The 26,150-nt window shown below is 41.1% G+C and overlaps 1 protein-coding gene across 4 annotated transcripts in view; it reads left to right on the top strand.

Annotated features, from left to right (window-relative positions):
- The window catches only part of CLSTN1 (calsyntenin 1), a 32,532-nt gene extending 6,444 nt beyond the window's left edge, over window positions 1-26,088 (top strand). The window contains exons 2-19 of one of the 4 annotated variants that reach the window (XM_039564128.1): window positions 2,795-2,917; window positions 7,042-7,071; window positions 8,462-8,657; window positions 10,825-11,033; window positions 11,982-12,131; window positions 12,230-12,415; window positions 13,538-13,786; window positions 14,651-14,772; window positions 15,534-15,696; window positions 16,802-16,852; window positions 18,555-18,712; window positions 19,331-19,479; window positions 19,963-20,189; window positions 20,507-20,677; window positions 21,265-21,410; window positions 22,042-22,177; window positions 22,836-23,020; window positions 23,665-26,088. In XM_039564128.1, the coding sequence (XP_039420062.1) occupies window positions 2,795-2,917; window positions 7,042-7,071; window positions 8,462-8,657; window positions 10,825-11,033; window positions 11,982-12,131; window positions 12,230-12,415; window positions 13,538-13,786; window positions 14,651-14,772; window positions 15,534-15,696; window positions 16,802-16,852; window positions 18,555-18,712; window positions 19,331-19,479; window positions 19,963-20,189; window positions 20,507-20,677; window positions 21,265-21,410; window positions 22,042-22,177; window positions 22,836-23,020; window positions 23,665-23,859 (2,846 nt within the window). In that variant the 3' untranslated portion in view covers window positions 23,860-26,088. The remainder of the gene's footprint in view (window positions 1-2,794; window positions 2,918-7,041; window positions 7,072-8,461; window positions 8,658-10,824; window positions 11,034-11,981; window positions 12,132-12,229; window positions 12,416-13,537; window positions 13,787-14,650; window positions 14,773-15,533; window positions 15,697-16,801; window positions 16,853-18,554; window positions 18,713-19,330; window positions 19,480-19,962; window positions 20,190-20,506; window positions 20,678-21,264; window positions 21,411-22,041; window positions 22,178-22,835; window positions 23,021-23,664) is intronic. The other 3 variants (XM_039564130.1, XM_039564129.1, XM_039564131.1) reach the window with 3 other exon arrangements.
- Window positions 26,089-26,150: the final 62 nt, after the last annotated feature.

Genomic DNA, 26,150 nt, shown 5'->3' with positions numbered 1-26,150 from the left:
TAGTTTATCCCAGTTAAATGGCAAGAGATTAACAGCTCAGGGCACTTTGTTAGTGTCAAGCTTGGAATAGGCTGCTGCTCTGGTTTGAAACTAGCAATCTGGCTTGAACAACTTCTGTAGATTGCATGAGTTTTGTGACAATTAAACTACCCCTTCACGTTTTTGTCCCTCTTCTCAGTCCAATATTTAATGCTATTTAAGCAGCTGAGATCAGGATAACACTTAGTTCAGTTTGATTGAAGGGAAGCGGTGAGGTATTGCTCGTATACTGTACCTCATATTTCAGACACTAGCTTGAGAATTCCTTCCAGTGTGTGGTTATGGTGGAGTCAGTAGATCACAACTATGGATAACGGGCCTTTCCTGGATATTCAGCAGTAAGTTTGGTGTTTTAAAATCCAGTGATGTTTAGTATTCATACACACAAAGGGATTTAAGCTTTATGTTTTGAAATCTGGTGATGTTTTAGCCTTCCAAAACACAAAGGGGTGTAAGCTTTATGATTTTATTGTCTGCAGCACAATAAAAGGACATGACTTTGCTTTCAACTGGGCCTGTTGTTTGAAGGTTCACTAGACTCTGCAGATGCTCAGCATACTCATGATGCTGTGGTTACAGTACTTGAAGGTTTCACAGAGCTCCCTACCCAGCAGTAGTGGAGGTAGGAGGTTGCTAAATTAGGAGAAGGTTTCTCAGAACTTAAAAAAAAAAACCTAAGTATTTTTGCAATCCACATTCAGAAGCATTATAATGAAGATGGAGGGTTTTTTCTGGCAGAGATCTGTTCTGGTATTTTATACCACATCCTTGCAAGGACTAAGATGAACGGATGAAAGGACTGATGCTTTCAATTGGGGTATAACTGTCCCAGATGTACTTGGAGAAGAATACGCACTTGTGACCTCCTTGTGCTCCTGAAGCCAAAGCTGTATTGGTGGCGGTTTTCTCGAGACTAGGTTTGAGTTGTGGGTGAGCGTTCCATGGGAGCCTCACGCTTGAGCAATTACTGGCACCTTCCCTCAGAGGGAGGAATCTGTTGTAGTGCCTTGAGCATGACCAGGTTTGTTCTGAAACGCGGCGTTCCTGGGAGGGTGCTGCAGCAGCACTGAACTTCTCTGGGTAAACAGAACAATGTACTTGGCATTTAACTGGCTCTTTGGTGTGCTGCATGTTGAGAGTGTGGGTATTGAGGCAGTAAAGAGAGTGTTGCCTTATTAAGTACAACCACATGGAGCAATTAAACACAGTTTGCATTAAAACAGTTCGTTGTGAGTTCTTTCTTGCTGCATTGTTATGGATGAAGATGATACATCCTGTCTACTGTTGCGACTAACTAGTAAAAGATTGCAGATGAAAGCATACTGGGAGTATTACGGTTTCCTGTATGAGTTCTCTAGGTTTAATCGTTTATTGAAGTGTCCTTTTATCACTGTTTTTTAATTCCCCTGGGTAAGCATATGGCACATGACATGAATCCATTTTAGTTTGTTGAAGAGGCAGGATTCAAACGTCTGGGTTAGCCTTCCATCTCTGCCTGTTTTGACAATCTGATTATATAATTCTTGAGAGGTGAAATAGCAGGACTCAGCTGTGTGATGTGTTCTAGCTGTTGTGTATATTTTGCTGTGATTGCACAGGCATGCATTTCTTAAATTTTAAGTTCTTGATCTCATGCAGACCAAAACCTGGATGATGCTGCCTGTTGAATGCTCTTTGGTGTGTTTGTTGTAACCTCTTGCAAGGCATTTCTTGTATTTTATTATGCGTTGTTTGCTGAAGATTACTTGGCTTTGTCTGGTAAGGAGCAGTTTTCGGGCCCTGTAGGATGTTTTTCCATTGGTTCTAAGCAGCTGGATACATGCAATCTTCCAGAATTGCATTTGGGAAAATGATACTGTTAAGGAAATTTAACAATCCGGGTGCCACTCAGGCAGTAGCACTCCACCACCTGAGCTGGGGAGCATAACATAAAGCTAAATATTTAATAATCTAGGGACTGTCCTATTGGATTGTCACAGAGTAGATGATAACCTAGCAGATAATGTGCTTTGATCTTGCGTCTTTAGTGATGTACTAGAAGAAACTCTTTTTGAGGCTGACAAGAAAAGATACTGCATTTCTCTGCAGCCAGGGAAGACCAGTCATCCTGAGACAGTCTCAGGTGATCAGTTTGAGGCTCTTCTGTGCAGAGGTGAAGGATACTCTCGCAGGTGATTTTGTAGTAGAGTTTCCCAGTCTCTTAAAACAACTACTAAAGAACTGAAGTTCGATCTCTTTTCCACGTGTTTTCTTAATGATGGTGAAACCCCCTATACAAGACAAAAAGCTGACATGAGAGCAAGCCCTCATGTTCTGAATAGTCCACCAGCTGTATTCCAAGTTTTCCATGTTGGGGAAGGGGGGACGTGGAGTGTAAACAAGCCCTGATGTTTCGTGTTGGCTGGACTTTCTTCATCTGGTGCTGACTGAGGTTTTGCTGGTGTCACACTTGGCAGTGATGGCAGCAGCTCCCCATCACTGTTAACAGGTTTTTGAATTGCACTTCAGGGGCATCTTAAATCCCAGCATAGTTAGAAACTAATTTAAATTCTCTGAGTTACTTTTGGAAAGCCTACAGGGACACTCAACTCTTCTGAACATACTTAGCTAGGATTTTGTCTCAAGTCTTTTAGTTTATTAAAATCTTGATTCAGAATTATAAAAGAGGAAAATACTGAAATTAGTGTTTTAAAGCGTTTTTTAAAGATATTGTCGGTTCCAAATGTTTTGACTTTGTACTTTGTTTTCCTTTCAGTTAACAAGCATAAGCCATGGATTGAAACAACCTATCATGGCATAGTTACAGAAAATGACAACACGGTGCTCTTGGACCCCCCGTTAATAGCCCTTGACAAAGATGCACCTCTGCGTTTTGCAGGTAAAGAATTCATCTGCACTTCTGTTTGAAGATGTGGAAATGCTTTCTCGTGGACAAATGCTCTGTGTTAGTGTGTTTTCCATAACAGTAGCATAACATTTCAAAGCTTTTAGATCCTAGGAAATGTGTGTGCATGGAACAGCATTTTATTTCAGATTTGCAGCTGTATCCAAGTATCCAAACCAGAAAGCACTTTGCTTCTTTCAGTTTCATGTGTACATGGTAATTTTCTGGTGTTTTATTTTTTGTTTTCATAGTGTCTATTCTTTTCCTCAATCCTCTAGATTCCACATTTCACAGCATTCAGCGTGGGAGTTCTGAATCAATGATTTTCTTACCACACTGAAGAGAGTTTTGGTTTTCTTAGCATTTTTTGTGTCTTAATAGAGTGAAAATACTAATTAGTAGAATTAGGATTGCACGTCTGTAATAAGTTTGCTTAACAATCTAGGGTATTTTAAAAACTGAACAACTTCCTCTGGCTGAAGAAAAGGGTTTTTCTCCTGTAGCAAAGAATATAGGGAATGATACACAACATATTTGCAAAATGTGGGCTAATTCTTCACTTTGAGCATAGGACTGACAGGTTTCTTATAAACTTATGCAGTAGATTTTTTTCTGAAAACCTTTGTTTAGGAATACTGTATTCATTAATTGGATGCAGTGTTATGGAAAGTCCTTTTTTGAATTTGACAGTGTTAGAAAGATGTGTTTGGAGAATACCATTGGGCATCTGCAGGTATTTAAATTACTTGTGGTGGATAGCGCAAGCTTAAATTGGATATTTGCAGAAGCTTACTTTGTTAAGCAAAATTTGAGAGTTAAGAATCCTAGTGAAGTACCTAAAGGATAGGACATGAGCCATTTTTGGCAACATTGCTTAGCCTGGCTTCAAGGAGGAAGGGATAGGAGAGTGATGAAATTAAATTAAGAACCATTTTAAATGTTCAGCAGCCAACTGCATTGAGTGCTGCAGTGTTATGGCAGTTTGGTCACAATCTTCTTGAAGTAGTGCTTAAAGTAAGTTTTGTTGCATGATTGTAAGGCTGTAATTAATCCCCAGTGAAGTTGAAGATAATGGTAAACTTGCTATTCAGAAGTTCAGAGATAGTGCTACACCTCTGAAATTCAAACTTCGTCATGTATTGGTACATGTGGCAGAGGCTCTTCTGTTATCTTAACTGGAAATAAAGCTGCTGTCTGTGTACAAAACTTTTCACTGCCAAACGAAGAAGCTTGTGTTGGCATACACAAAATCTGGTCATTGGAAAGAGGTATGGGAAGCCTGACTTGTGTTCTCAGGGATGAGGAGAACGTGAATCACCTCTTGCAGTTCTTAAGTGCTTTAAATGTAGGTGCTGGTAGTTCAGCAGCATTGAACAGAATCTGAACATGGCAGTTTTATACCTCTTGGGTAGTAATGTTTTCAAGAAAGTACTGTCAGAGTATCTTCAAATATATTGTTACGTTTGCAGAGGAAAATCCAATGTTAAAGCATTTCTTAAATGAGACTTTTCCCATTGGGTTGATGTAAATTGTATAAACCTGCTTTCATTAAATGAACATTTTTATATACTGGGATTTGTATAAACAGAATATATTTGTATAAACAGAATATATTTTGGCTTTCAAAAATGGACATTTCTGAAACAGCAGCAGCAGACCAGTGGATTTAAAGAAATTAATGTTTAAGTGTAGCACATGAACATTGTAGAGAAATTCTTGGTGCGAGACTGTTGGGTTTGAATTGCATAAATTTTGAAGGACTGTGCCGTGGGGGTCTCTGGAAGTGTTTGTGTGCCATTAAATGGAACAATACTCGAATCTGTCCTTGAGGAGCCCCGGGGTGAGCGAGTGCTGCCTCTGTTACCAGCTTTGCTGGGTGCTGTGCTCACATCCTGGCACAGACAGTGCTGGTGTCCAGCACCATCTCTGGGGGGTTCAGTGTGAGAAACCCACTGGGGCAGGGATGTGTTTTCACAGCAAAACAAAGCACTGCTCAGGATTAAATGGCTGCTTCAGCCCTTACTGGTATATTCCTACTTATAAATCAAATTTATTCATGCTTCAAAAGGCTGGATATTTTAATTAATTGTGCCCTCTAGCTGAGCTGTGAAACTTCTGAGCTGTCTGCAGGTTTAAAATATTTTAAGTAGAGCTTTTTTGCTTTATTTCAATTTTGAGCATGTCGAAACATCTCGAAACTAGTTCATTTAGATGCTTTGTAGTACATGAACTGTGGAGCAAATAAAAGTAACATATTATTGCTTTGCTCACTTCGTGCTGTGGGTAGGATCCTAAAATTTAGGTGTGCAAAAATAAGTAGGGTTATATAGATGTTTATTTCTTGGGTTATTTGTATGGTTTTAAATCTAAAATGACACACTTTGGAAAACTGTGTGAATATAGTCATGCCAGCTTGCTTTGTCAAACTGCCTGGCACATAGGGGCAGGATGGAATCAGTGTTCTGCACCATGACTGTTACAGATCTGCTTGAGAAGACAATGACCATTCTTGTTCCTCAGTGAATCTTTTCTACATTACAAATAGAATCGTGTTGGAATTTGATCCTAAGTGTTTTTGCTGAAAAAAATAAAAATGAAATAAAGGACAGTTACATTTTTTTATTGTATGTTTATTGTTTGTGCCTAAAATCAGTCTGATGGCTAAAGCTCTCAAGCAGGGATTTCCCCTTTACTGTGCATGCATTTTATATACTGTAGGGAACAGGGAGGTGGGTGTACAGGAGTTAAGATGTGGAATATTTGAAAGCTTGCAGTTGGAATGTCACTTCTGGCTAATGAGTGGTGTCAGCCATGAATTTAAACAGCGTAAAATTTTCTTCAATGATCCTATTGCCAAAACACATTAAAATCTAGGATTATATTTATACCCTGTGTAAGAATAGACTGAAATATAAATCCTGTGGGTGCCACAAGAGGCAGCATACTTGGTGTGTTAAAATAAAGAGCTGATTATAAATCCAGGGATTATCTGAAGTGAGTTTCAGGGAGGACTTGAGAACTATTTCAGAAACGGTCTCTTTTTAAAATGAAAGGCTAGAAATCATGATAAGGTAACTTTCCTTACTTATATTTCCACTTCAGTATTAAACTGTAATTTTGCCTTTTTAAGAAAAATATTTCTCTGTAACTGTAGTGCCTCATCTCTTTCTGAGGCCACTCTGGAATGGAAACTTGAATGTGTTACTGCAAGTTGTTGGAAAAGTATGAGAATTAACAGGAGATCTGCCAGAAGCGATTTTAAAGGTACAGGTCCACTTTGTTGTACAGGAATTCAGGCTAAACATGATGATTATCAGGAAAAAAATAATGGACACATTGGATGATATGTAGAAGTTGGTAGTTTGGGGGTTTAGCAGTTCATGATTTCCAGGGAAGGGAAGAGTGGGGTTTGTCTTTTCATTAAAACTCTGAAACCGTTCCAGGTGTCTCTCACAGTCGTGTCATACCCCTGTAAAACTCTGTTATATCCGAGGTCTCCTCATCAGTGTGGAAGATCCAGGACACTGTGGAAGCTTCTCCTTTCGTGGGGTGGCTGGAGGGGGCAGGGCAGCTGCTCCTCAGTGCTAAGAGAGGAATATATCAGAGTACCTGGGTCTCTTCTGTCCAGCATTGCAGTGTTTCAGCAGAACAAAATGGTTACTTCTTTAACCCGGAAAAGCAATATACTGCTAGGAAAATATATAGCTCCCCTCCCCATTCCTTAAATTAAAACTCTTGTGTTCATCAGAATCACAATTTAATGCATATATTTTTAAATCACGAACTGTGGCAAATCTTTAAATAAAATAATATAAATCAGATAAATTCTACTTTATGAATGGTTATTCATCAATGTGCAATTTTGAAAATATCTCTTGTTATGAACATATCAAATATTTCAAAATTCTGCAAATGAAAATGTGGAGTTAAAAGATTAAATCATATTTAACATAACTAAAACTCTAAAATTGTAACAGTTACAGCAAATCACCACTGGAATTTTAAAATACAATTTTTCAAAAGCTTTTCTGTGTAATGTGTGCATCTTTGCCTTTTCCTTATTTGCTCCCATTCAGCCTTTCCTGTTACTGACTTGGGTTTGTCTTTTTTCCCTTTAGAGAGTTTTGAGGTGACAGTCACCAAAGAAGGTGATAAAGGGTTCTTTCTATCCCTTTTATGAGTATTAACCTACTAACTTTGGTTATGAAATGGGGAATCAGCACTGAAACAGAAGATCCTGTCATGCTCTTTTGTCCCATTTATTCTCCCAGTTTTTTTCTATTTTAAAATATATTGATAAAAACTGTTATGTAACCAAACCCTTGGTTAGAAATATCTGTAAATCAGACATCCATTTGAACCATTTGGGGTTATTGTATGTTGTGTGGACACCGAAGAAGTTGTTTGGGGAAAATTAGCATTTTCTGGTATTTTCACTTGTAGATCACTTTTTGGGGACAGCTGAGGTTTTCCATATGCTTTGTGAAGTAATGTTTAGGTGCTAAAGCATTGCACCACCTTCCCTGCCGTACACACCCTTCAGGACTGACTTCAGTGGTTTAAAATATAAATCAACCTCCTTTTTTTGGATACCTCTAGACATGTTTTCATTAGAGTGTGTTGTTGGTACTAAGAAACCACTGCAACTATAATAGCAAAACAGTGGCTGTAAGAAAGTCCCCATCAAAATATAACAAGTTACAGAGGTAAAAACACAGTGTAGATGATCAAACAGTTTATTGAGTGGCTTTTCTTGTGTGCTGGGCGTTACCCACCTGTGCCAGCCAGAGTCTTGTAGTGCAGCCTTAGGCTTAGAAGTGTTTAAAAATGATGTGCTGGGGACTTCTCTTCCAAGTTTGTAGGGTAAAGAGTTTGAATAGAAGGAGAGCCTTCTAAATCATTCCCTGAGAGCTTCCTTGACTAACGTTTGGCCCGTGTTAGTAGATAGCTAATGGATGAAATGGATGCCTGAGAAGTTGGTATTTCTACCTTTCTCATTCAGTAGTTTATTTTGATTCCCTGATTTTAGCCAGGTACATTGCACAGGAAGACTTTGTCCTTTGATCTGTTGACAGAATTTCTGTAATTGTGGTGCTGAACTTGTACTTGAAGCTTTTTCATCCCTTGACTTGTAACTGTGCATTTTAACTTCTTGCTCTGGTCAAAGTAAACCAGCTGCCCAGCTATTGCCAGTAGCTTGGCATTGAAGACATTACCAGTGGCCTTGGCTGTACGCTCACATAAGATCTACTCTTGCCCTAGAGCTGTCTCAAGTACTCCTGTGAAATGCCTGTCTACATTTCTCTTTTTCTCTTTTGTACTCCTGCATGAATGGATGCAAAGTAAACAAGTTGCTTGGAAGGCAGACGTTTGCTTCTTTTTACTAAAGTTCCCAGAATTCACCCATTTTAAAGCACAGTGCTCTTGCTTTGTCCACAGACCCTCACAAACCCTTGGCTGCAAAATATTTGGTCATTTATTTAAAAAATGTATCATGATGATGACCAGTTCTAACCTGTCTTTACTTTAACTCTGTAGGTGAGATTTGTGGATTTAAAATCCACGGGCAAAATGTTCCCTTTGAAGCAGTTGTAGTGGATAAATCCACTGGTGAGGGGATAATACGCTCTAAGGAAAAGCTTGACTGTGAGCTGCAGAAGGACTACACATTCACCATCCAGGCCTACGACTGTGGGAAGGGACCAGATGGAGCAAATGCAAAAAAATCCCACAAGTAAGTCAGTCTGGGGTGGGCCGAGGGGAAGTTTGGCTCCGAGGGGTCTCCTGCTTGTGGTGACTCCCGGTCTGTGTGTTGAGAGGAAATGTAACCAAGTGTTAATACTGGAAGGCTTTTCATGTAACCACGCAGAGGGTCAGGTTGGAAGGGACCACACTGGGTCATCTGGTCCAGCCTCCCTGCTCAAGCAGGGTAATAATGGTAATAAAAAGAGCAGCCAAATGGACATGAACTGCTTGGACATCCCTTCATTTGTGTTTTAGGTGGTACTGCTTTATCCCTTGATGTCTCTGAATTTACATTAGAGAGCCAGGTGGGGATAGAAGCAGGAAAACTGTTGATACACTTAAAATCTGTCCTGAGTTGGTGGAGTTTGCATGGGATACCAAGCCTGGACGTTGTTTCGGAATCCAAAAAACTGGTTCAAGAAGTCAGTCTGTATTAAGCTTAACAAAATGCCAAAGCATACGTGTTTCTGTCATTTCCAGACGGCCTCACCAAAGAATCCAAGATCAATAGCATGGGGCTCATCTTGCCTACATTAAGGAATGGGAACAAAGCAGTCTTTAGCTAATCTTTATCTAAGGAAAAACCACAATATAAAATAGTCTCTAGAAAACCCACTTGAGAGTAATTGTTTGACACTCTGGTGTAAACATCTGCAGAGCATGTGGGAGATGAGCAGTTGTGTGAAGCGAAGAGAGGGACTTAAGTGAGATGAGGAATAGAGTAGCAGAGGTCGGCTTGCTGACAAACAAGACCTTGCTACTCTATAACTGAATGCTTCAAGTAGGCAGCAGAATGTTACTGCCTTAAGGATTGCACTTGTGGAAAATAGTTGTGTCCTTAAATTCTGTTTGATGCTCAGTTTGACTTTGAAGGAAGTTTTCAAAGAGAAGGATAGCAATAAAGATTTTTCTTCTTAGCATAAGCATTAGAAAACTTCTGCTTTTATGGAAGGACTGTAGTAATTTAATTCTTCATTAGTTTACCTTTCATGATTCATCTTTTTCTCCTTTCTCCATTGTCAGAAACTGCATTATTTTCCTGGTCTGTGTATACCAGCAATCAGTGACAGGCACAAAAGGATGGCATTCAAGATCCGGTCTGTTTAGGATTATCTAGCTGTATGAAGTGTTAAAGTGTATCTGCCACTTCCGGGACTCTTCTGTTTAAATTGTCTGATTTCTCATTTCTACAGCCAAGAAATAAGCCAGTTTTCACTGCTTTACACAGCTGAGTACTTTATTAGCTAATTAAAGCAAATCAGACTGAGTTCTAAGACCAGTCTTAACTGTCATTCTTGTTCACATAAAATAAAAATTGGTGTTTGTATCAAATACTCTGACAGCAGAAAAAAATCTAGGATTATACTGTTTTAACAAAGGCAAAAGTGTGTTTTGTCACAGCTCTGTTATGTTGGATTTCTGTAAAATGGCAGGAATTTGTTGGTTGCAATACAAGGGTTTGAGTTTTATTTGCAAATAACCAGCAATAGTAAACAAAACCTGGAACTACGCTGAATTACATGGCAACACACTGGAGAAACACCCACTGGTTTCTCGGTTAGGGTAGTTGGGATTGTTGGGTTTATTAGTCATTGGTGGCTTCTTCCTGAGAGCTGGAATGCTGAGGGATGGCTACATGTGGAAAAGAGGGAGCTGCTTTGGCAGAATTTGTAATACCCTAAAAGCATTTCTTTGAACAGGAGAAAAGTGGCAGTCATTCAAAACCAGGTACAAATATTCCTGTTAATCAAACCCCAAACCTCCACATTCATGGAAGTAAGTGCACTGGAAGAAAAGAAGGCAAATGTGAATAGTTTTTCACTTGTTTAAAGTACACAGGAAACAGACCTTCAAAACAAGTTTTCCTTTTCTGTTCCTTGGTTTGACCTGACTGTGTAATCCTTGGAACAGATAGTCTCTGGTAGTATAAATGGCACTTACCTTCATTTCAGTGGTGTGTTTATGGTATGGGAAGACTGGATTGAGGTTAGTTGGACAGAGGCCATTTTGAATGCATTGCACTGGAACAGTGCAGATTCAGAGCTGTCAGGTTGAAAGATTGACATGGCTTTGGTGGCAAAGAGGGAGCTGCTGTATCCCAGTGCTGGCAGGAGCAGAGTTTGCAGCCTCTGGGAGCCCTTTCTGTGTCATTGCAGGGCCACAGTCCATATCCAGGTGAACGACGTGAACGAGTATGCCCCAGTGTTCAAGGAGAAGTCCTACAAGGCCACGGTCATCGAGGGCAAGAGGTACGACAACATCCTCAAGGTGGAAGCCGTGGATGCAGATTGCTCCCCCCAGTTCAGCCAGATCTGCAGCTACGAGATCGTGACTCCAGATGTGCCCTTTGCCATTGACAAGGACGGTAAGAGACAGAGCCAGGTGGGGTGGGAGTGACTCTCATTGGTCACCCAAAGAGCAGGAGTCACACTGGTCAGCACAGAAATACAGCACACGTGTTAAACAGCCCAGTTAAGCAGAGGTGTTCCCTTCAGCAGTTTGATTTAACAATGAAAAGTGAGATGTCCTTCAATACCATGTGCCATTACTGATGTAAGGAGCAGATGAAGTGTTGCATGTGTGTTTCTTGAAAAATCCTTTTCCAAATAAAGGAAATACAGTAGCTCTACTATGTTTTAAAACACCTCTTAGCAGTTTTGGGGTTTTTGCTTGTTGTTTTCCGTCCTGAATTAGGATAACTTTAGCTAATAAGCTTTCAAAAATGGGATTCCATGTGTGTGCTTTTCACATTTGAGATGCTCATATGAGGCTCTGGAGTTGACAGTATTGTGGTTATTGGTTTTGAAGTGGAGTGACCTGTTTAGGTCATTTCCTGACATCCAGTGATCCATGGACCCTTCAAAATCTGTAAATTACTTCTAGTGGTTCAAGCAAGCTGCATAAGCAAAGTTAGCAGTTGTTAGTGGGCTTTAGTTTAAGATTTTTTGGGGTCTATGTTGCCAATGGATTCTTTTCATGGGTTTGCAGATTTTAGAAAAGTTAGTGAATCCTGGCATGTGCCAAACAATTTACGTATCAGTTACCACTCATAAACAGTTTCATTTGGAGTAACGTAATATACTGTGAAGAGCTGGAGAAGTACCTGCTGCTCTGTGTATGTGTGCTCATCACTGCTTTGTGTATTTTAAGGATCTGGGCCTGAAGTCTGGCATTGAAAAGTCAAATAGTGCAGGGTAATTCACTTGCAGATGAGTCTGTATGAAGTACATAGGTGGTACCTGGATGCATATTATGCAGCAATGACCCTGAAGAATTATATTGATGTCTGACAATTGCTTTTTTTCTGTGTCAGGTTATATAAAAAACACAGAAAAGTTAAGCTATGGTAAAGAACATCAGTATAAACTGACAGTAACAGCCTATGACTGTGGGAAGAAGAGAGCTGCTGAGGATGTGTTGGTTAAAATTAGCATTAAGCCTACGTGCAAGCCTGGCTGGCAAGGTTAGTTTGCTCTCCTTCCTCTCTGCTTTTAGCATTTGCTGGTACCTTCAGTTAAACATGAGAGATCTTTAATATTGTTTCTTTGGATAAATATTCAGGTTGGAGCAAAAGAATAGAATATGAGCCTGGCACTGGTTCTTTGGCTCTGTTCCCTGGGATGCATTTGGAGACATGTGATGAGCCAATAACCTCAGTTGAAGCAACGGTGGAACTAGAAACCAGCCATATTGGTAAAGGCTGTGATAGAGACACCTACTCTGAGAAATCCATCCACAGGCTCTGTGGTAAGCAGACTTTTGCTAAAATAAAAGTGGTCTCTCTTGCTTACTAGTTTTTCTTTGAATTTTATGTTAGACCAGAAATCAGTGAGTAGATCTGGTCTTCATTTGCACGTAGTTTCCTTCAACGGATTTCCTAACAGGCAGCAAAAGGCATGAAATTGCCTGAAGGTGACTTCTACAATAATTCTCAAATGTGGTAAAGAATCTCTTTCTTCTGCCTCTCTGCTGTCTTACGTAGACTAATAATGTCCCTTGCATGAGATTCATGTTCAAGAGCTGAAAGAATATCTGTGGAAGGGTGTAGCCACTAAAGCCTCTCTGTTTTTCTGAGCATGATGGATGTAATGGCTGCAATCTGAGAAATACATGGTGAAAAACTAGAGAAAACCAAGGAAGAGTGGTTTGGAAGAAAACAGTTAACTTGGATCAGATAAATTTGTACCGTGCTTGCCCTAGGAATAAAGGCCCTTGGCATCCACTTATGGTGCAGTTAAAGGTCTTACAAAAAGTCGTTGAATCTTTTGTAGACATATGGAAGAATTGAGATTACAGGATAAATTATCACTCATGATTTATGTTTTCAACCTCAGTTGAAAGTAATTGAAAGTCTGAATGGCATGTAACCCCAGAGACCCAGCCAATTCCTGAGCTGTTCCCTGATTGAGGTCAGTGTGACGTTAAAGGTACCTGCTGCTGACTGTGCTGTGGGCAGGTAGTGGGCTGGGAGGGAGTGCTTGTGCACTCTCTTCAGCTGGATGAGTTCTGGTCTCACAGCTTAAATAGAGTGTCTAGAGAAGGGCATCGTGCTCATGGGTCTGAGGGACAAGTGGCATCAATGAAAGGGGTTCCTGAGATAGAGGCAAAATAAGGTTCTACAGCTGTGAAGATTGAAACTGCTTTGCTTATTATGAGATTAGTTGTCTACCCAGAAGTCAAATTTGTGGAAGTTACCATGGTATTAGATGCCTGTAATTAGTGCCACATTATTTAAAAGGAAAATTGCTCGATGGGTAGTGCATAATCCTGACAGTTGGTGCTGAGAAATTAGTGCTGAGATAACAGTTGAATTTGAAACCCATAGAGGTCTTTTAAATTTCTGTTTTAATTTGAACATTTGTGTTGTAGGTGCTGCTTCTGGCACAGCTGAGCTGCTCCCCCCTCCAAGCAGTGCTGCTAACTGGACTGTGGGGCTGCCGACAGATAATGGCCATGACAGCGACCAAGTCTTCGAGTTTAATGGCACACAGGCTGTGAAGATTCCAGATGGTGTTGTCACAGTCAGTCTGAAAGAGCCCTTCATGATTTCGGTATGGATGAGGCACGGGCCCGGAACCAAAGAGAAAGAGACAATTCTGTGCAATTCAGACAAGACAGGTTTGTCAATACTTCAATTATAAAAAGTCTTTTTGGTGGGTTGGGTTTTTATGTGCTCTGGCAGCACATGTGACAGCCTTCAGTGTTTTCTCTACCTCAGGGTTTTCTTGGAATTGAAATGAAGGTGACTTCAAAAATCACTATTGTGCTTGTGTTTAGGTTCGGCCTTAAGATTATGTAGCTTCAGATTGGGCAGACTTGTTTTTCTAATTCTATTTCAGTTTACATTATGCACTTCTTTTGCTGTGGTAGATTACTTATTCTGGCAATGCAGCCTCGAGTTTGCATCTCCAAAGATAGCCTTGTTCTTGATGCTGCCTAAAAACATTAAGACACACATATCAGGTCTAGTGACGGCATTTTGCTGCTGTATCTTTTTTTTCCCCTAGGAGGATATAATTTCTCTTTCTCCAGAGATGAAGTTTCTTTTATTCTGTGCATAATTTCACTCTCTGCTTATGATACAGAAACAATAATTTTGAAAATGCCATTAATAAGAAGGAAGTGTGATAACCCTGTTTCCATAATTGCCATTTGTAACAAAAAAAGCTCTTCTGTTTGCAAATAGAGCTCTTTTTCTCCTGCTGACAGGTTTATCTCTGGCTCTTGGGTGCTGTGCCTTGGTTTAGGTTGGGTTTGGATAGAGACACGTCTGTCTGTTCTGCAGCCTCATGGCTTCTTCAAGAGTGTTTACCCTCACTACTACTGCCGATGTTTTACAGTCCTCTTACCATGCCTGATTTACTTCTACATTGATTACTGCCTATCAGTTACTTTGAGATTTAAGTGTGAAATTGCAGAACAGGTGGATTTTGTTCTTAAGGTTTGCAGAAAGTAACGCTGTTAATTCAAACTGCCATGCAGATATGAACCGGCACCACTACACCCTCTATGTGCACAACTGCCGCCTGGTCTTCCTCTTCCGCCAGGATCCTTCTGAGGGAAAAACCTACAAACCTGCTGAATTCCACTGGAAACTAAATCAGGTGAGTCTGGAAGGACACTTGGTAGAGTGCTAGAGTGAAAGCCACCGAAGACTAGCGTCCCTGGTAGTGGACTTATTAGTAAATGCTTTCTGCAACTCCCAGCTCCTGATGGCCTGTTTTATAGAACCCAACAGTGCTTGTTCCACTTGTGATCAAGTGTCAGATTCAGCTTCACCTTCTCATCTTGAATATGAAATAGAAAATACAGCGTCAGTCTTATAGCTGTGATGTCAGTTATCTTCAGTAAATGCACTCTAAGGTGGAGTGCATGAGAAAACAGGAGGTATTTATTCCAGGTTGTTTATAGCATTCAGGTACTTCTGAGCATGTGACATTTTCCCAGCCCTCTGGGTCTGAGTGATAAATAGTCATGTTTTTTTTAACAGTTGCTCTCATCAAATACCTGTCCTTTGTCAAGTAATGTTATCTTAAAACAGTAGTTCAGGATGTGCTTGCATGTACATACATATTTTTAGAATGAAATATGCTGTTGTTTAATATAAGAATTAAAGGAAAGGAAGTATGTGCAGCTTCCTGTATTGGCAACTTAATAAAGAAACTTTTTTTAATGTTTGGGAGTCAGTTTGCTTTTCAGATGTGTGCCATGAGTGTGAAAGATCAACTGTGTCTGTACAGGCTTGTATTGTAGGTTGTTGGTACATCTGCACGTGTGTTTATGTAAAACATGCACCAGATCAGTTACTGAACTGCAATGGAAAAGAAAAAGTGACAGCAGAATTGTTAAAACTCTGTCCACTCAGGTGTGTGACAAGGAGTGGCACCACTACGTCGTCAACGTTGAATTTCCTGCGGTGACTCTTTACGTGGATGGTGTTTCCTATGATCCTTTCCCAGTCACTGAGGATTACCCACTCCACCCTTCCAAGATAGAAACACAGCTGGTGGTTGGAGCATGTTGGCAAGGTAACCGTTTACAATTGTTAATACTTCTAATTAACTGTTTTTAATGAAATCTTTGTGGTTATCTAGAAGTACCCAGCAGATCTTTTTAGTGCATGAAATGTAACTTGTTTTGCCTCTTGCAGATTGTTTTTGCTCCAAGCTGGTATCACATATTTCCTCTGAGTCATTTTTTCCATGAGTCTTTGTTTTCTCGTTGGCCACAGGTGTGTAAAGTACAAGGCTGTTCACCAGCCTGTATTCCATCAACATGATTTTGTGGTGGCCATGGGAATACTGATAGATTATTTTTAGTAATAGTTGTAACAATACCTCCTGTACTTCACATTACTGAGCAGAACACTTCATTTCAAGTAGGTTGCAAAGCATCTTGTAGGAAAAGTGTTCTTATTAATGGAAGCCTGTCCAGCAGACAGCCCTGCAGAGCAACACAGCAGTGCTGTCTCTTGGGTATTTTACTATTTCTGCTTATAAAAATAGACATCTGCTTTATTGTCTGCTCTATTCAGGCTGCTCTAAGTTATATATACAGCTCACCTCAAAGAGAGAGATTTTATCCTTTTGAGTTCTTTTAACATTTCTTTTAAAAATTTAAAAGCTGTTCATTTTTGGTGCTTCCATCTGATAAATTGACTGCTTAATACATGCGATGCTATTATTGATTAAGAAATCTGTGTTGATAATGGCTTCTTTTGATCAGCTTTCAATACCTTTCGGTGATTGGCTGTGTTAGTCTGGATCACACTGTAATTTCCCCTCAAATGGAGCCAGTTGTTAGACTGTGCCATCTTACTCTGAAGGTGGTTTGTGAGAGGTTTGCTCTCTTGGTTGAAGTGTTCTGCAGTTCTTGCTGGCGTCACTGCTGCTTGTGCGTGGGGCTCTTTGGGTTGTGGTGCCATGACTGTTCCTGTAACAACACAGTGATGCTTCTTCACTGCATTGCAGCTCTTCATGTTTCCAAGAACTCATAATCCTTGAGAAGCTGGGTCCAACATAAGCAAACATTGGGGATGTGCTGCTTTCTGTTTTCTGGGATTAGAGAGTTTGCCAAATTGTAACTACTTGGTCCTTTCCCTATTGTCCTATTCTTTGTCTTGCTTTTCTACAGAATATACAGGAAATGAAAATGACAATGAAACTGTGCCCGAGACCTCTGCAGGTTGCTGGAGTTTTTTCCCTACTGTTTTATTTCATTTTTAAGCCAAGACATTGCTTCATCTCGCACACAGCATGAAATGCAGGCATTGCATTTGGGCCATTGACCTTCACATAATCCTCTCCTAGGCTTGTGTCTTCATTGTGCTTCTATTTGCAGAGCATCTTCAGCTGACTTCTGCTTGGTTTTCGGGGTTTTATTTGGTTTGGTTTGGGTATTTTTTTTGGTTTGCATCCAAGTGTTCCTCCATGTACAAATCTGCAACCATTGTGATTGCAGTGAAGTGGTGTAAAAAGTTGCTGATGTAAAATATCAGCCATAATTTCTTTCATTCAGTTTTGTTAAAACACAAATGCACGTCATCCTATCTAAATGTATGTATTTATGCATGTAGGTATGTGTCTTTATTATAGAATATATTCAGTGCATTGAGAAGGACCTCTGGAACTCAGGTACCTTTGCTCCCCACTCAGAGCAAGACTGATTTCATATTTAGACCAGGCTGCTCATAAAGACAGACCTGTAATTTACAGGGGATACTCACTTGGTCAGATATTTATATAAAATTCTCATTACAGTGAATGGACAAAAAAACTTTGGCTGCCAGGTATTTCAAATTGGCTACAGGGTTATTTCCCCATAACAAATTTTAGTGATAGTTTGGTGGGTTCTGTGTCTTGAGTTGAGATACTTAAAATTAGTGTGTATTCTTAAAAGTGAATTCAAGATATGTACCCTTCCTGTAAAGTTTAAGAATTCCTGGAATAGTCTGGGTGTAACTGGCAAGAGGTTTCTAGTTGTGCATCACATTTTAATTTGGCAAGGAGGTAGCAGCATCCAGGGGCTCCAGAAGCTGAAGCTGTATGGAAATTGTATAATTAGTAACGGGACATTTCACCCCTGAATATTTTTTGAGTTGTACCAAGGATCTTTTATCACTTAGAACCTTTAAAACAAGCTTAGACATTTTTCTAAAATCAGGCTGCTTAGTAAGTAATGGGCTTGAAATACACATTTCTAGGTGGTGTTTTGTGGCCCTCAGTATTTAGCAAGATGGACCAGGTGATCATTGTGATGTCACCTTCAAAAACGTTAAGGAATAAAGGGCTTATTAGGTTGCAATTCATCAGACTTAACTCAGGTAACTAAGAATGAGTTACCTGAGTTTAAACTGCTCACTGAGTCTGTAGTGAGACGATGGTGCCTTTAAAGGGGGCAGGTAACTCTTGGACACCTCTCTCAGAATGAGCTGAATGACTTTGCAGAGTTCCTTTCTGCCCTTGGAGTGTAGGGAGAGCCTGCAGTGCTGGTTTAGGTGGAGATCCCTCACACCTGGAGGAGGGGTGCTGTCCTGTCCTGAGTAGCAGGAGGTGTTATCTCAGCAGGAAGATTCAGGTTTCATGGTTCATTCCATTGGTTCTGTGTTTGATTTCTGAGCACCACCTCGCTGTACGGGGCTTCTTTTGAAATGTTTATCATGGAACAGTCAGTTCAAGGTGGCCACAGCTGTCTGAAGGCCACGTGCATGGGGAACTGTTTAATTCTTGTTTTATGCCTGACCATAATCACAAGGTTAACACCCAGAATGGATGAAAACTAACCCGCATGTGTATAATACTGTGTGTATCAGCTGGCATACTTGTTGTTTTACAAAAGAAAAAGTAAAAAGAATCAAAACAAGTAAATCCTGCCTCATTTTTTGAAGGTGGTGAACTGCGCATGGCTCAGTTTTTCCGAGGCAATCTGGCAGGGTTGATGATTCGTTCTGGTAAACTGGAGAACAAGAAGGTGATTGATTGCCTCTACACCTGCAAAGAGGGGCTGGATTTGCAGATGGCTGATGGTGTTGGCAAAGGTGTGAAGGTAAAGTTGCATATGAACAAAGGGGAATGTGTATATTCCTTCCCTGATAAGAGCTACAAGTTTTACTGGCAGAGTTAACAGCTTGTCCCAAATATAACAAGCTCACCTCTTGTGGCATTTTGCATTAAAGTTACATAAAAACTAGAAAATTTTTCTTGTATAAACATGGCCTTAGGAGTGAAAGTTACTCTGTTGTCTTTTAAGTCTTGAAGAGAAACTCCATATTTGTAAGCCTTTGTTTTACCAGCTGTAACCACCAGGTTGTCTAACAAGCAGCTTCATAAAATGAGACTGTGTGGCTTTTTCAGTAGCAAGGTTATGTGAACAGAGCTAAATTTCTCCTTTATATTAGCTGTGTCTCTTCTGTATTACTAGAACCAGAACTATGATACATGCCTAGATTTTTTCTTAAAGAATGAAACACCAAATACATTCCACAGGGATAAGGCAGTAAGTAGGGAGTCTAGACTGTGTGCCACAAGGCCAGTAAATAATGACCCTGTTGCTTTGAATATGGATGTAATTACCCTGCATTTACCAGTGCTGAACTCCAGTTTGAACTGACAGATCATGTCACTTGGTTGAGTGTTCTCTTATGGTTTTCTTCTGTTTTTTCAGATCCACATGAACCCAAGCCAGTCAACAGTGACCATAGAAGGGGATGACATTGACAGAGTTGACAAGGCCATGCAGCACATTTCCTACCTGAACTCCCGCCAGTTCCCAACACCTGGCATTCGGAGGCTGAAGATCACCAGCGTTGTCAGGTATGTCCTGGTGTGAACTGAAGCAGCACTGTGCAGTGGTGGTGGGGCTTGGTGTTTGTGGATCTCACTTGTGAGAAACAAAGGAGTCCTGGGCTATGTGACCATCACACATTTGAATACAGAAAATGTTTTCCACACCAGCACTCTGCTTTCTGCCTGAGAATGGAGGAGGGACTGTGTAAGATGGGGAGGAAAGTACTGCCAGAGTGCTGGGAGTGTCTCCTGTGTCACAACTTCATTAAAGGGTTACCTGTGGCTCTAAGTCAGAATGTAGAAATGAGGCCAAATGGTAACTGTAAGTAAAAATTAATTGTAAGATTGCTCCCTTGGTGGCAAATTCTTACTTTCCAGGGCAGCTGATGGATTTATCTGAGACTCTTGGGTCTGAGACAGCTTTTCAAAAATTTATAAAGCAATTACTGTGTGTAATTGTGCCTCCCTCCAAGATAACCACCTTGACTGCAAAATGCTTCTGTCTCTCAGGTGTTTCAATGAAGAGGCCTGTGTCTCCATTCCCTCTGTGGAGGGGTATGTCATGGTCTTGCAGCCAGAGGAACCAAAAATCAGCCTGAGTGGCATCAACCACTTTGCCCGCTCTGCCTCAGAGTTCGAGAGCTCCGAGGGCGTTTCCCTCTTCCCTGAGCTTCGCATAATCAGCACCATTACCCGGGAGGTGGAGCCGGAGGGAGATGGGGATGAAGATCCTACAGGTAACAGCCACTGTTGCCCACCCTCACCTCGCTCAGTGATCCTGGGGGAGGATCTTCCTCTTGCAGAAAGGTGTGGATTTCTCTTTAAATACAGAATCCAGTAAGGGAAAAGAAGGTGTAGATCCTCTGGTCTGGGCTAACAAAAACTTACCTGGAAATGATAATAAGTCCAGGCTATTATTCTCATGTACATAACCCTTGTTTGTATTTTATTTTTTAAATCATTATTTCATGAATACTTGTTCTCCTCAGGCCCAGATTTTAGTATTTGTTCTGGTGTTTCTGCTTAAGTCTTTGGCTTTTTCTCTGCTTTTCAGTCCAAGAGTCTTTGGTATCTGAAGAGATCATGCACAACCTGGATACGTGTGAGGTGACAGTGCTGGGAGAGGAACTAAATCAGGAACAAGAGAGCCTGGAGATTGACATGACACGATTGCAGCAGAAAGGCATTGAGATGAGCAGTTCCAACCTGGGCATGATAATCACAGGTGGGGGTTTCTGCTGCTGCTCTTGTGGGGAGGGTCTGAAGGGACTGACAAAGGGACCAGTTCTGGAGAGGTGGTTTGTAACACCTTATTGTAAATACTTCATTTTTTTTTTTTTAAGAATTTCAAGCTTGGACTATCTTTAGAATTCTAAGCACAGCAATTCTGTGGAAAGCTGTGATTCCAGAAAACACAATATTCTAGGACCTTCCTTCTGTTCTTTTCTCTGTCCCAAATAGCAGGTCACCTCTGCACTGTAGTTAGACTCTGCCCCAAAAAAGGCTTGTTCCAGTGCCTAGGAGCACGCATTGTTCCTTTCTGTCCAGATTATGTTAAAGTATTCCATAGAAAAGCTCCCAGAATCCTTTTGAAGACTGACTGTGTTTAGGATTTTATCACAAAACCAATCCACAGGATTTCAGTGGAGCCACATGTGCATGTCAGTGGCTTTGCCATTTCTGTACCCCTTGAAAATCTGTCAGCCAAGAAAACTTAGACGAAGAAATGGAGTGATATTTGTCCAGTGTATGAAGTTGTACCAGTGTTTTGCAGGGTAACTGTTGTTACAACCTGTGTGTCTGTGCCCACAGGGGTTGACACCATGGCTAACTACGAGGAAGTTCTGCACCTGATCCGCTACAGGAACTGGCACACGGTGTCTCTGTTCGACAGAAAGTTCAAACTGGTCTGCTCGGAGCTCAACGGGCGCTACATCAGCAACGAGTTCAAAGTGGAGGTGTGTGAGCTGCCCTGGCCACTTGGAGGGGCTTAGGAGGATGGAAGTTGTTGCCTCAACTGATAGATAATAATAATAGATAGATAATTGATCACTTATTGATTTAGATTTTGTCCTGTAAATAAATACTAGGAAATGTGAGCATTTCAGGCAATATTTTATATATAAATGTGGTTTTAGTCCTCTATTTCACCTTGAAATAAAGCTGCCTAAACAGAGCTAAAATTGTTGTTTTGTAGAAGAAATAGTGTGGCTAATGGAGAGGTGAAGGTGAAAAGGTTGCATTGAAAACAAAGTATTAATTGAGCAAATGCAGTGAGAGCGGTGCTACTGGAGAGCTGAGTGGCCTTTGTGTGTCACTTCTTGCTGGGCCCTGCACTGTTCTGCTTGTGTGATGCATAAATTTCTGATGCTAAGGGGTTACATTAAATCACAGAGAGGCTAAAATTGCATTTCCTCTGCAGGAGGGTACAGGTTAATTATTATTTAGTATGCTTACATCAAATATATGGAAGTACATCAGAAAATGGCATTAAAGGCACTAAAATTTTAATTTTTTTCTCTTTATTTTTATCTCTTCAGAATTAAACGATTGGGTTTCTGGAGTTTAACACTTTCTGTTTGTCCCTAGGTGAATGTTATCCACACAGCCAGCCCAGTGGAACATGCCAATCACATTGCTGCACAGCCACAGTTCATTCACCCAGTGCATCATTCCTTTGTTGATCTCTCTGGTCACAACTTGGCAAACCCTCATCCCTTTTCAGGTCAGGATCCTCAGCCACTGAAGTTGATTTGGTTTTTTGTGGTGTTGTAGAGTTGTTTTTCCCAGAGTTTAAACCAGTGTGTTGGACTAATAAACTAGGCAGCTGCTCAGTCCTGTTCTGTTGTAGCCCAGGCAGGGAGGAGTGAGTTTTTAGAACCCTGTGAAATTCCCTTTCCTACCAGCAGAAGAGCTTTCTGTTGGTGTGTGTATGTTGGAAAAGGGGAGGAGACTGCAAGACATCCATAAAGTGAGGAACTGGGACAGAATTTCTTCTGAGTGGCAGGAGGAAAGAATTGCAGTGCTATTCCTTTGAGGAGTCATGGTATCTGTGCTTTCTGTTTTAATTACATTAATTTGGCATGGGTGTAGGATGTGAGAGGAAGAAAAATAGGCAATTCAGAGAAGAGTCTGTGTGTGGTGGAATGTGCTTTCCTTGTGTTTTCAGTCCTTCAGATTGATGTAATTTTATTTAAGGAACTGGGCTCTAGTTCTTACTTTCCCACTAACTTTTGAAGTGGCTATAGACAAAGTGCCTTTGGAATATATATAATAAATAATATACACGTAATACTTGTATAATGCCATTTCCCCTGGCAGGTGATGGGGAGTAGTGGGGAGCACTGTGTAAGAGTTACCATGGTTGTGTTTTCTGGTTGCAGTTGTTCCCAGCACAGCCACCGTGGTGATCGTGGTGTGTGTCAGCTTCCTGGTGTTCATGATCATCCTGGGTGTGTTCCGGATCCGAGCTGCACACCAGAGAACCATGCGTGACCAGGACACGGGCAAGGAGAACGAGATGGACTGGGATGACTCTGCTTTGACCATCACTGTGAACCCCATGGAGGTAACCCTGTGCAGCTGGTGTCCTTTTTCAGCTGGAATGGGTGTGATTGTCCACGGGCAGAGGAGTAGAGCAGAACTAACCCTGAGCACAGGGCAGAGGCATTAACTGGGAATTTAGAATGAGGGTGCCAAATGCCAAGGGCAGTTTTTTGGGATCTTGCAGGGGTTAGTGTTTGATGATGCAGAATGGGATTTTACAGGCCGGTGTCCAGCACTAGTGCTCATCATGAGCACAATGCCTTAAACACAGCCTGCTTTTGTCTGAACTTGCAGGAATTTATTGTCAAAACATCTGTGTTTATGATGTTTCCTTCTCCTGTAGCTGACATTTGAATTTTTAGAAAATGGGGAACAAGAAGGATGTGTGGCCTTCATGCTCTCTGTCCTATTGTAACATCCTTTTCCAGTAGAATTTGCAGTACTGGATCACCCTTCAGAGCCAGTTTGTGTAGAGTGCCAGGATTGACAGCAGTGTCACAGAACTCTTTTACTGAGTGCTACTTCCTTTGTCTTTTCTGATTTCTGGCTACTTCCTGCTGAGCTTCTAAAAATCCAGCAATAGCTCTTCTCAATATAGTGCCTTGAGTAAAGAACAAAGAGAATTCTGGCCAGTATGGTAATCACAGCTAATTTTTGTCTGAACAGACTTACGAGGATCAACACAGCAGTGAAGAGGAGGAGGAGGAAGAGGAAGAAGAAAGTGAAGATGGAGAAGAAGATGACATCACTAGTGCAGAGTCTGAAAGCAGTGAGGAGGAAGAGGGAGAGCAGGAGGAGGACCAACAGAATGTTAACAGACAGCAGCAGCTGGAATGGGATGACTCTACCCTCAGTTACTGATTCTAGCTGCTCCCTTTGTCTTTATGTTCCCACTCTAGAAGACTCCACTGTAACACACTCCATTGGTACCAAGGATTCATGGTGTTTAAAACAAAAGAATTCATTCTGGCCAGTAGATTGAGCCCCCACACAACCCGTGTTTGTGTTCTGTCAGCTAGTTCCTGATGTTTAGGGTTGTAGTTAGCACCTCTTCCTTCAGCCATGCCTCAGTGACTGGATTTTTTTTACACTCTGTGAGGAACCACCTTGCACTTTTTTCTTCATGTCATCTCAGCTAAGTGACTCTACAGCTCTGTAGCCATTGCACATGAATTTCTGAACTGTCTTTTTTTGCTCAGTGAAACAAACTTGGCTTTGTTCCTTTTTTTCTTTCTAAAAGATGCAAAGATTGCTTGTTGACAAAGGGTTAAGCTGCTCATTTCAGCCTGTTGATTTCTTTTAATTTTTTTTCCCTGAATTAGTGCATGTGTAAAGTGGCAGAATGAGGTTAATATGTAGAAGATTAACAAGACTTTTTAATATTTTGTAAATATATTGGAATTATGTAATTATGTCATTTGTGGTAGTGAAAACAGGGATTGGGGTTTAAAACATGCTAAAGTAAAAAATCATGCAGCATGAACTATTCCGAGTCTCATCCTACTGCAGCAGGAGCACGGGCACAGTTCTTAGTGTAGATGTTCAGTAACTCTGTCTTGGCCTTGACTGCGATGTGCGCTCATGCCCCGCTCTCCTTGAATTCCTTCCTTTTCTTTCATCTCCTTTATTTTGCAGAGGGAACAGGCAAGCTTGTGAGAAGTTGTAAAGGCTTTAGGAGCCTCTGCAGAGGTTCAGCTGCCCTGTGCACTACAGTTTGGTTTTAATTTTATTTTTTTCTCCCAATTAAGGCTTGCATTAAAGGCTTTTAAGTTATTGGGGAAATAACACTACACGGACAGTGGGCAGCTCTGTGTGCTGTGGCTGTGGGGTGTTGCCACAGCTCCAGGTAGTTCCAGGGAGGGTGCCTGGAGTCCAGTGTGGGCTGTGCACACTGCGGACAGGTTGGGTGTAGGGGATTGGTACCTGAGCACCTGGGCTACCAGTCTACAGGGATAGGGATTTGGGGTTTTTTCGTTGTTGATTTTTTCTAATTTGGGAGTGGGAAGGTTTGGGGTGTAGCTGATACCACTGAACACTCCTGCTCTTCCCCTGCAGTCCCTTGTACAGTAATTCAGATTGTCAGTGTTTTAAGCCTTTGTTTACACTTAGTAATTGTGTTTTCCTGCTGGTGAAAAACTGTAGCATAAACTATCCAACCAGAAAACCTTGGGAATCATGTTAATTCATGTGATTTGGGTTGTTTCTGATCCCAGTTCCAATTTGGGATTGCAGAGGGCAGTAGCTGGAAGGTACAAATGGGGGGGGGAGGGGGGGGGGGAGGGGTGCTGTTTTTTCTGTCAGGCAGGGTTGTTTAACTTTATTTGGTCTGATGCAGAGTCGTGAATAATGAATTTCTGCTTGATTTCTATGGAGGTGGATTAAAGAGTAACTTGTTTTGCCTGTAACAGGAGCCTGGGACTGCATTCCCTCCTGAACACGGTAAGCCAAGCGCCAGCGTTTGCTCGTGGGTGTGGGCACAGAGCCCAGCCAGGCCAGGGCCAGGAGCACTGGGGAAGGGCCAGGGAGGGGGCACAAAGGGTCCTGAGTAACAGAGAGAGAGAGAAAGGTCAGGGTTGATCCCGTGTTTGGATTTCCAGAGCCAGCCCTGTTCTCACCTAATGGGATTGATGGGAGGTTTGTTCTGGGGGAACCTGGACTGAGGAGTGCCTTTACAATAGAGATGGACCTGGCAGCAGGGAAAGAACCCACACCAGAGCTTACTGGTTTTTGGGGTTGGGTTTGGTTTGGTTTGTTTTTTTTTTTAATGTAAAATTTTAGATTTCTAAAATGGGAAAATGGTTTTGACTACTTACATGGTAATTAACTGCTAGTTTTAAGTAAACTGGGAAACTTTTATGTCTGACAGTTGTCCTGTGTTAATGTGTAGAAGACTTATCCTTCCATATACTGTTGCTGTAGCTGCTGTATTTTAGACCAAAACTGATCATGACTTCATGGTAATAACTGAGGGGTTGTAATGTCCTGATGCAGTTTGTAGCCACTGTGGGTATAACTTTTCAGATGTGTATATTGGTAACAGGTCAGTTTGGACAGTCTATAAGCTACAATAAATTTCTGGTTCTAAAGGTTGTTTGCATTTTTTTTTTTTTTTCCTGAGTGGAACAAAGCAGAATCCAGTTATATAAACGGTG

Source organism: Corvus cornix, chromosome 21 (assembly GCF_000738735.6).
Source record: "Corvus cornix cornix isolate S_Up_H32 chromosome 21, ASM73873v5, whole genome shotgun sequence".
Classification (NCBI taxonomy): domain Eukaryota; kingdom Metazoa; phylum Chordata; class Aves; order Passeriformes; family Corvidae; genus Corvus; species Corvus cornix.
The sequence above is the reverse complement of the archived record's forward strand: the minus strand, read 5'-3'. Positions and strand labels throughout refer to the sequence as shown.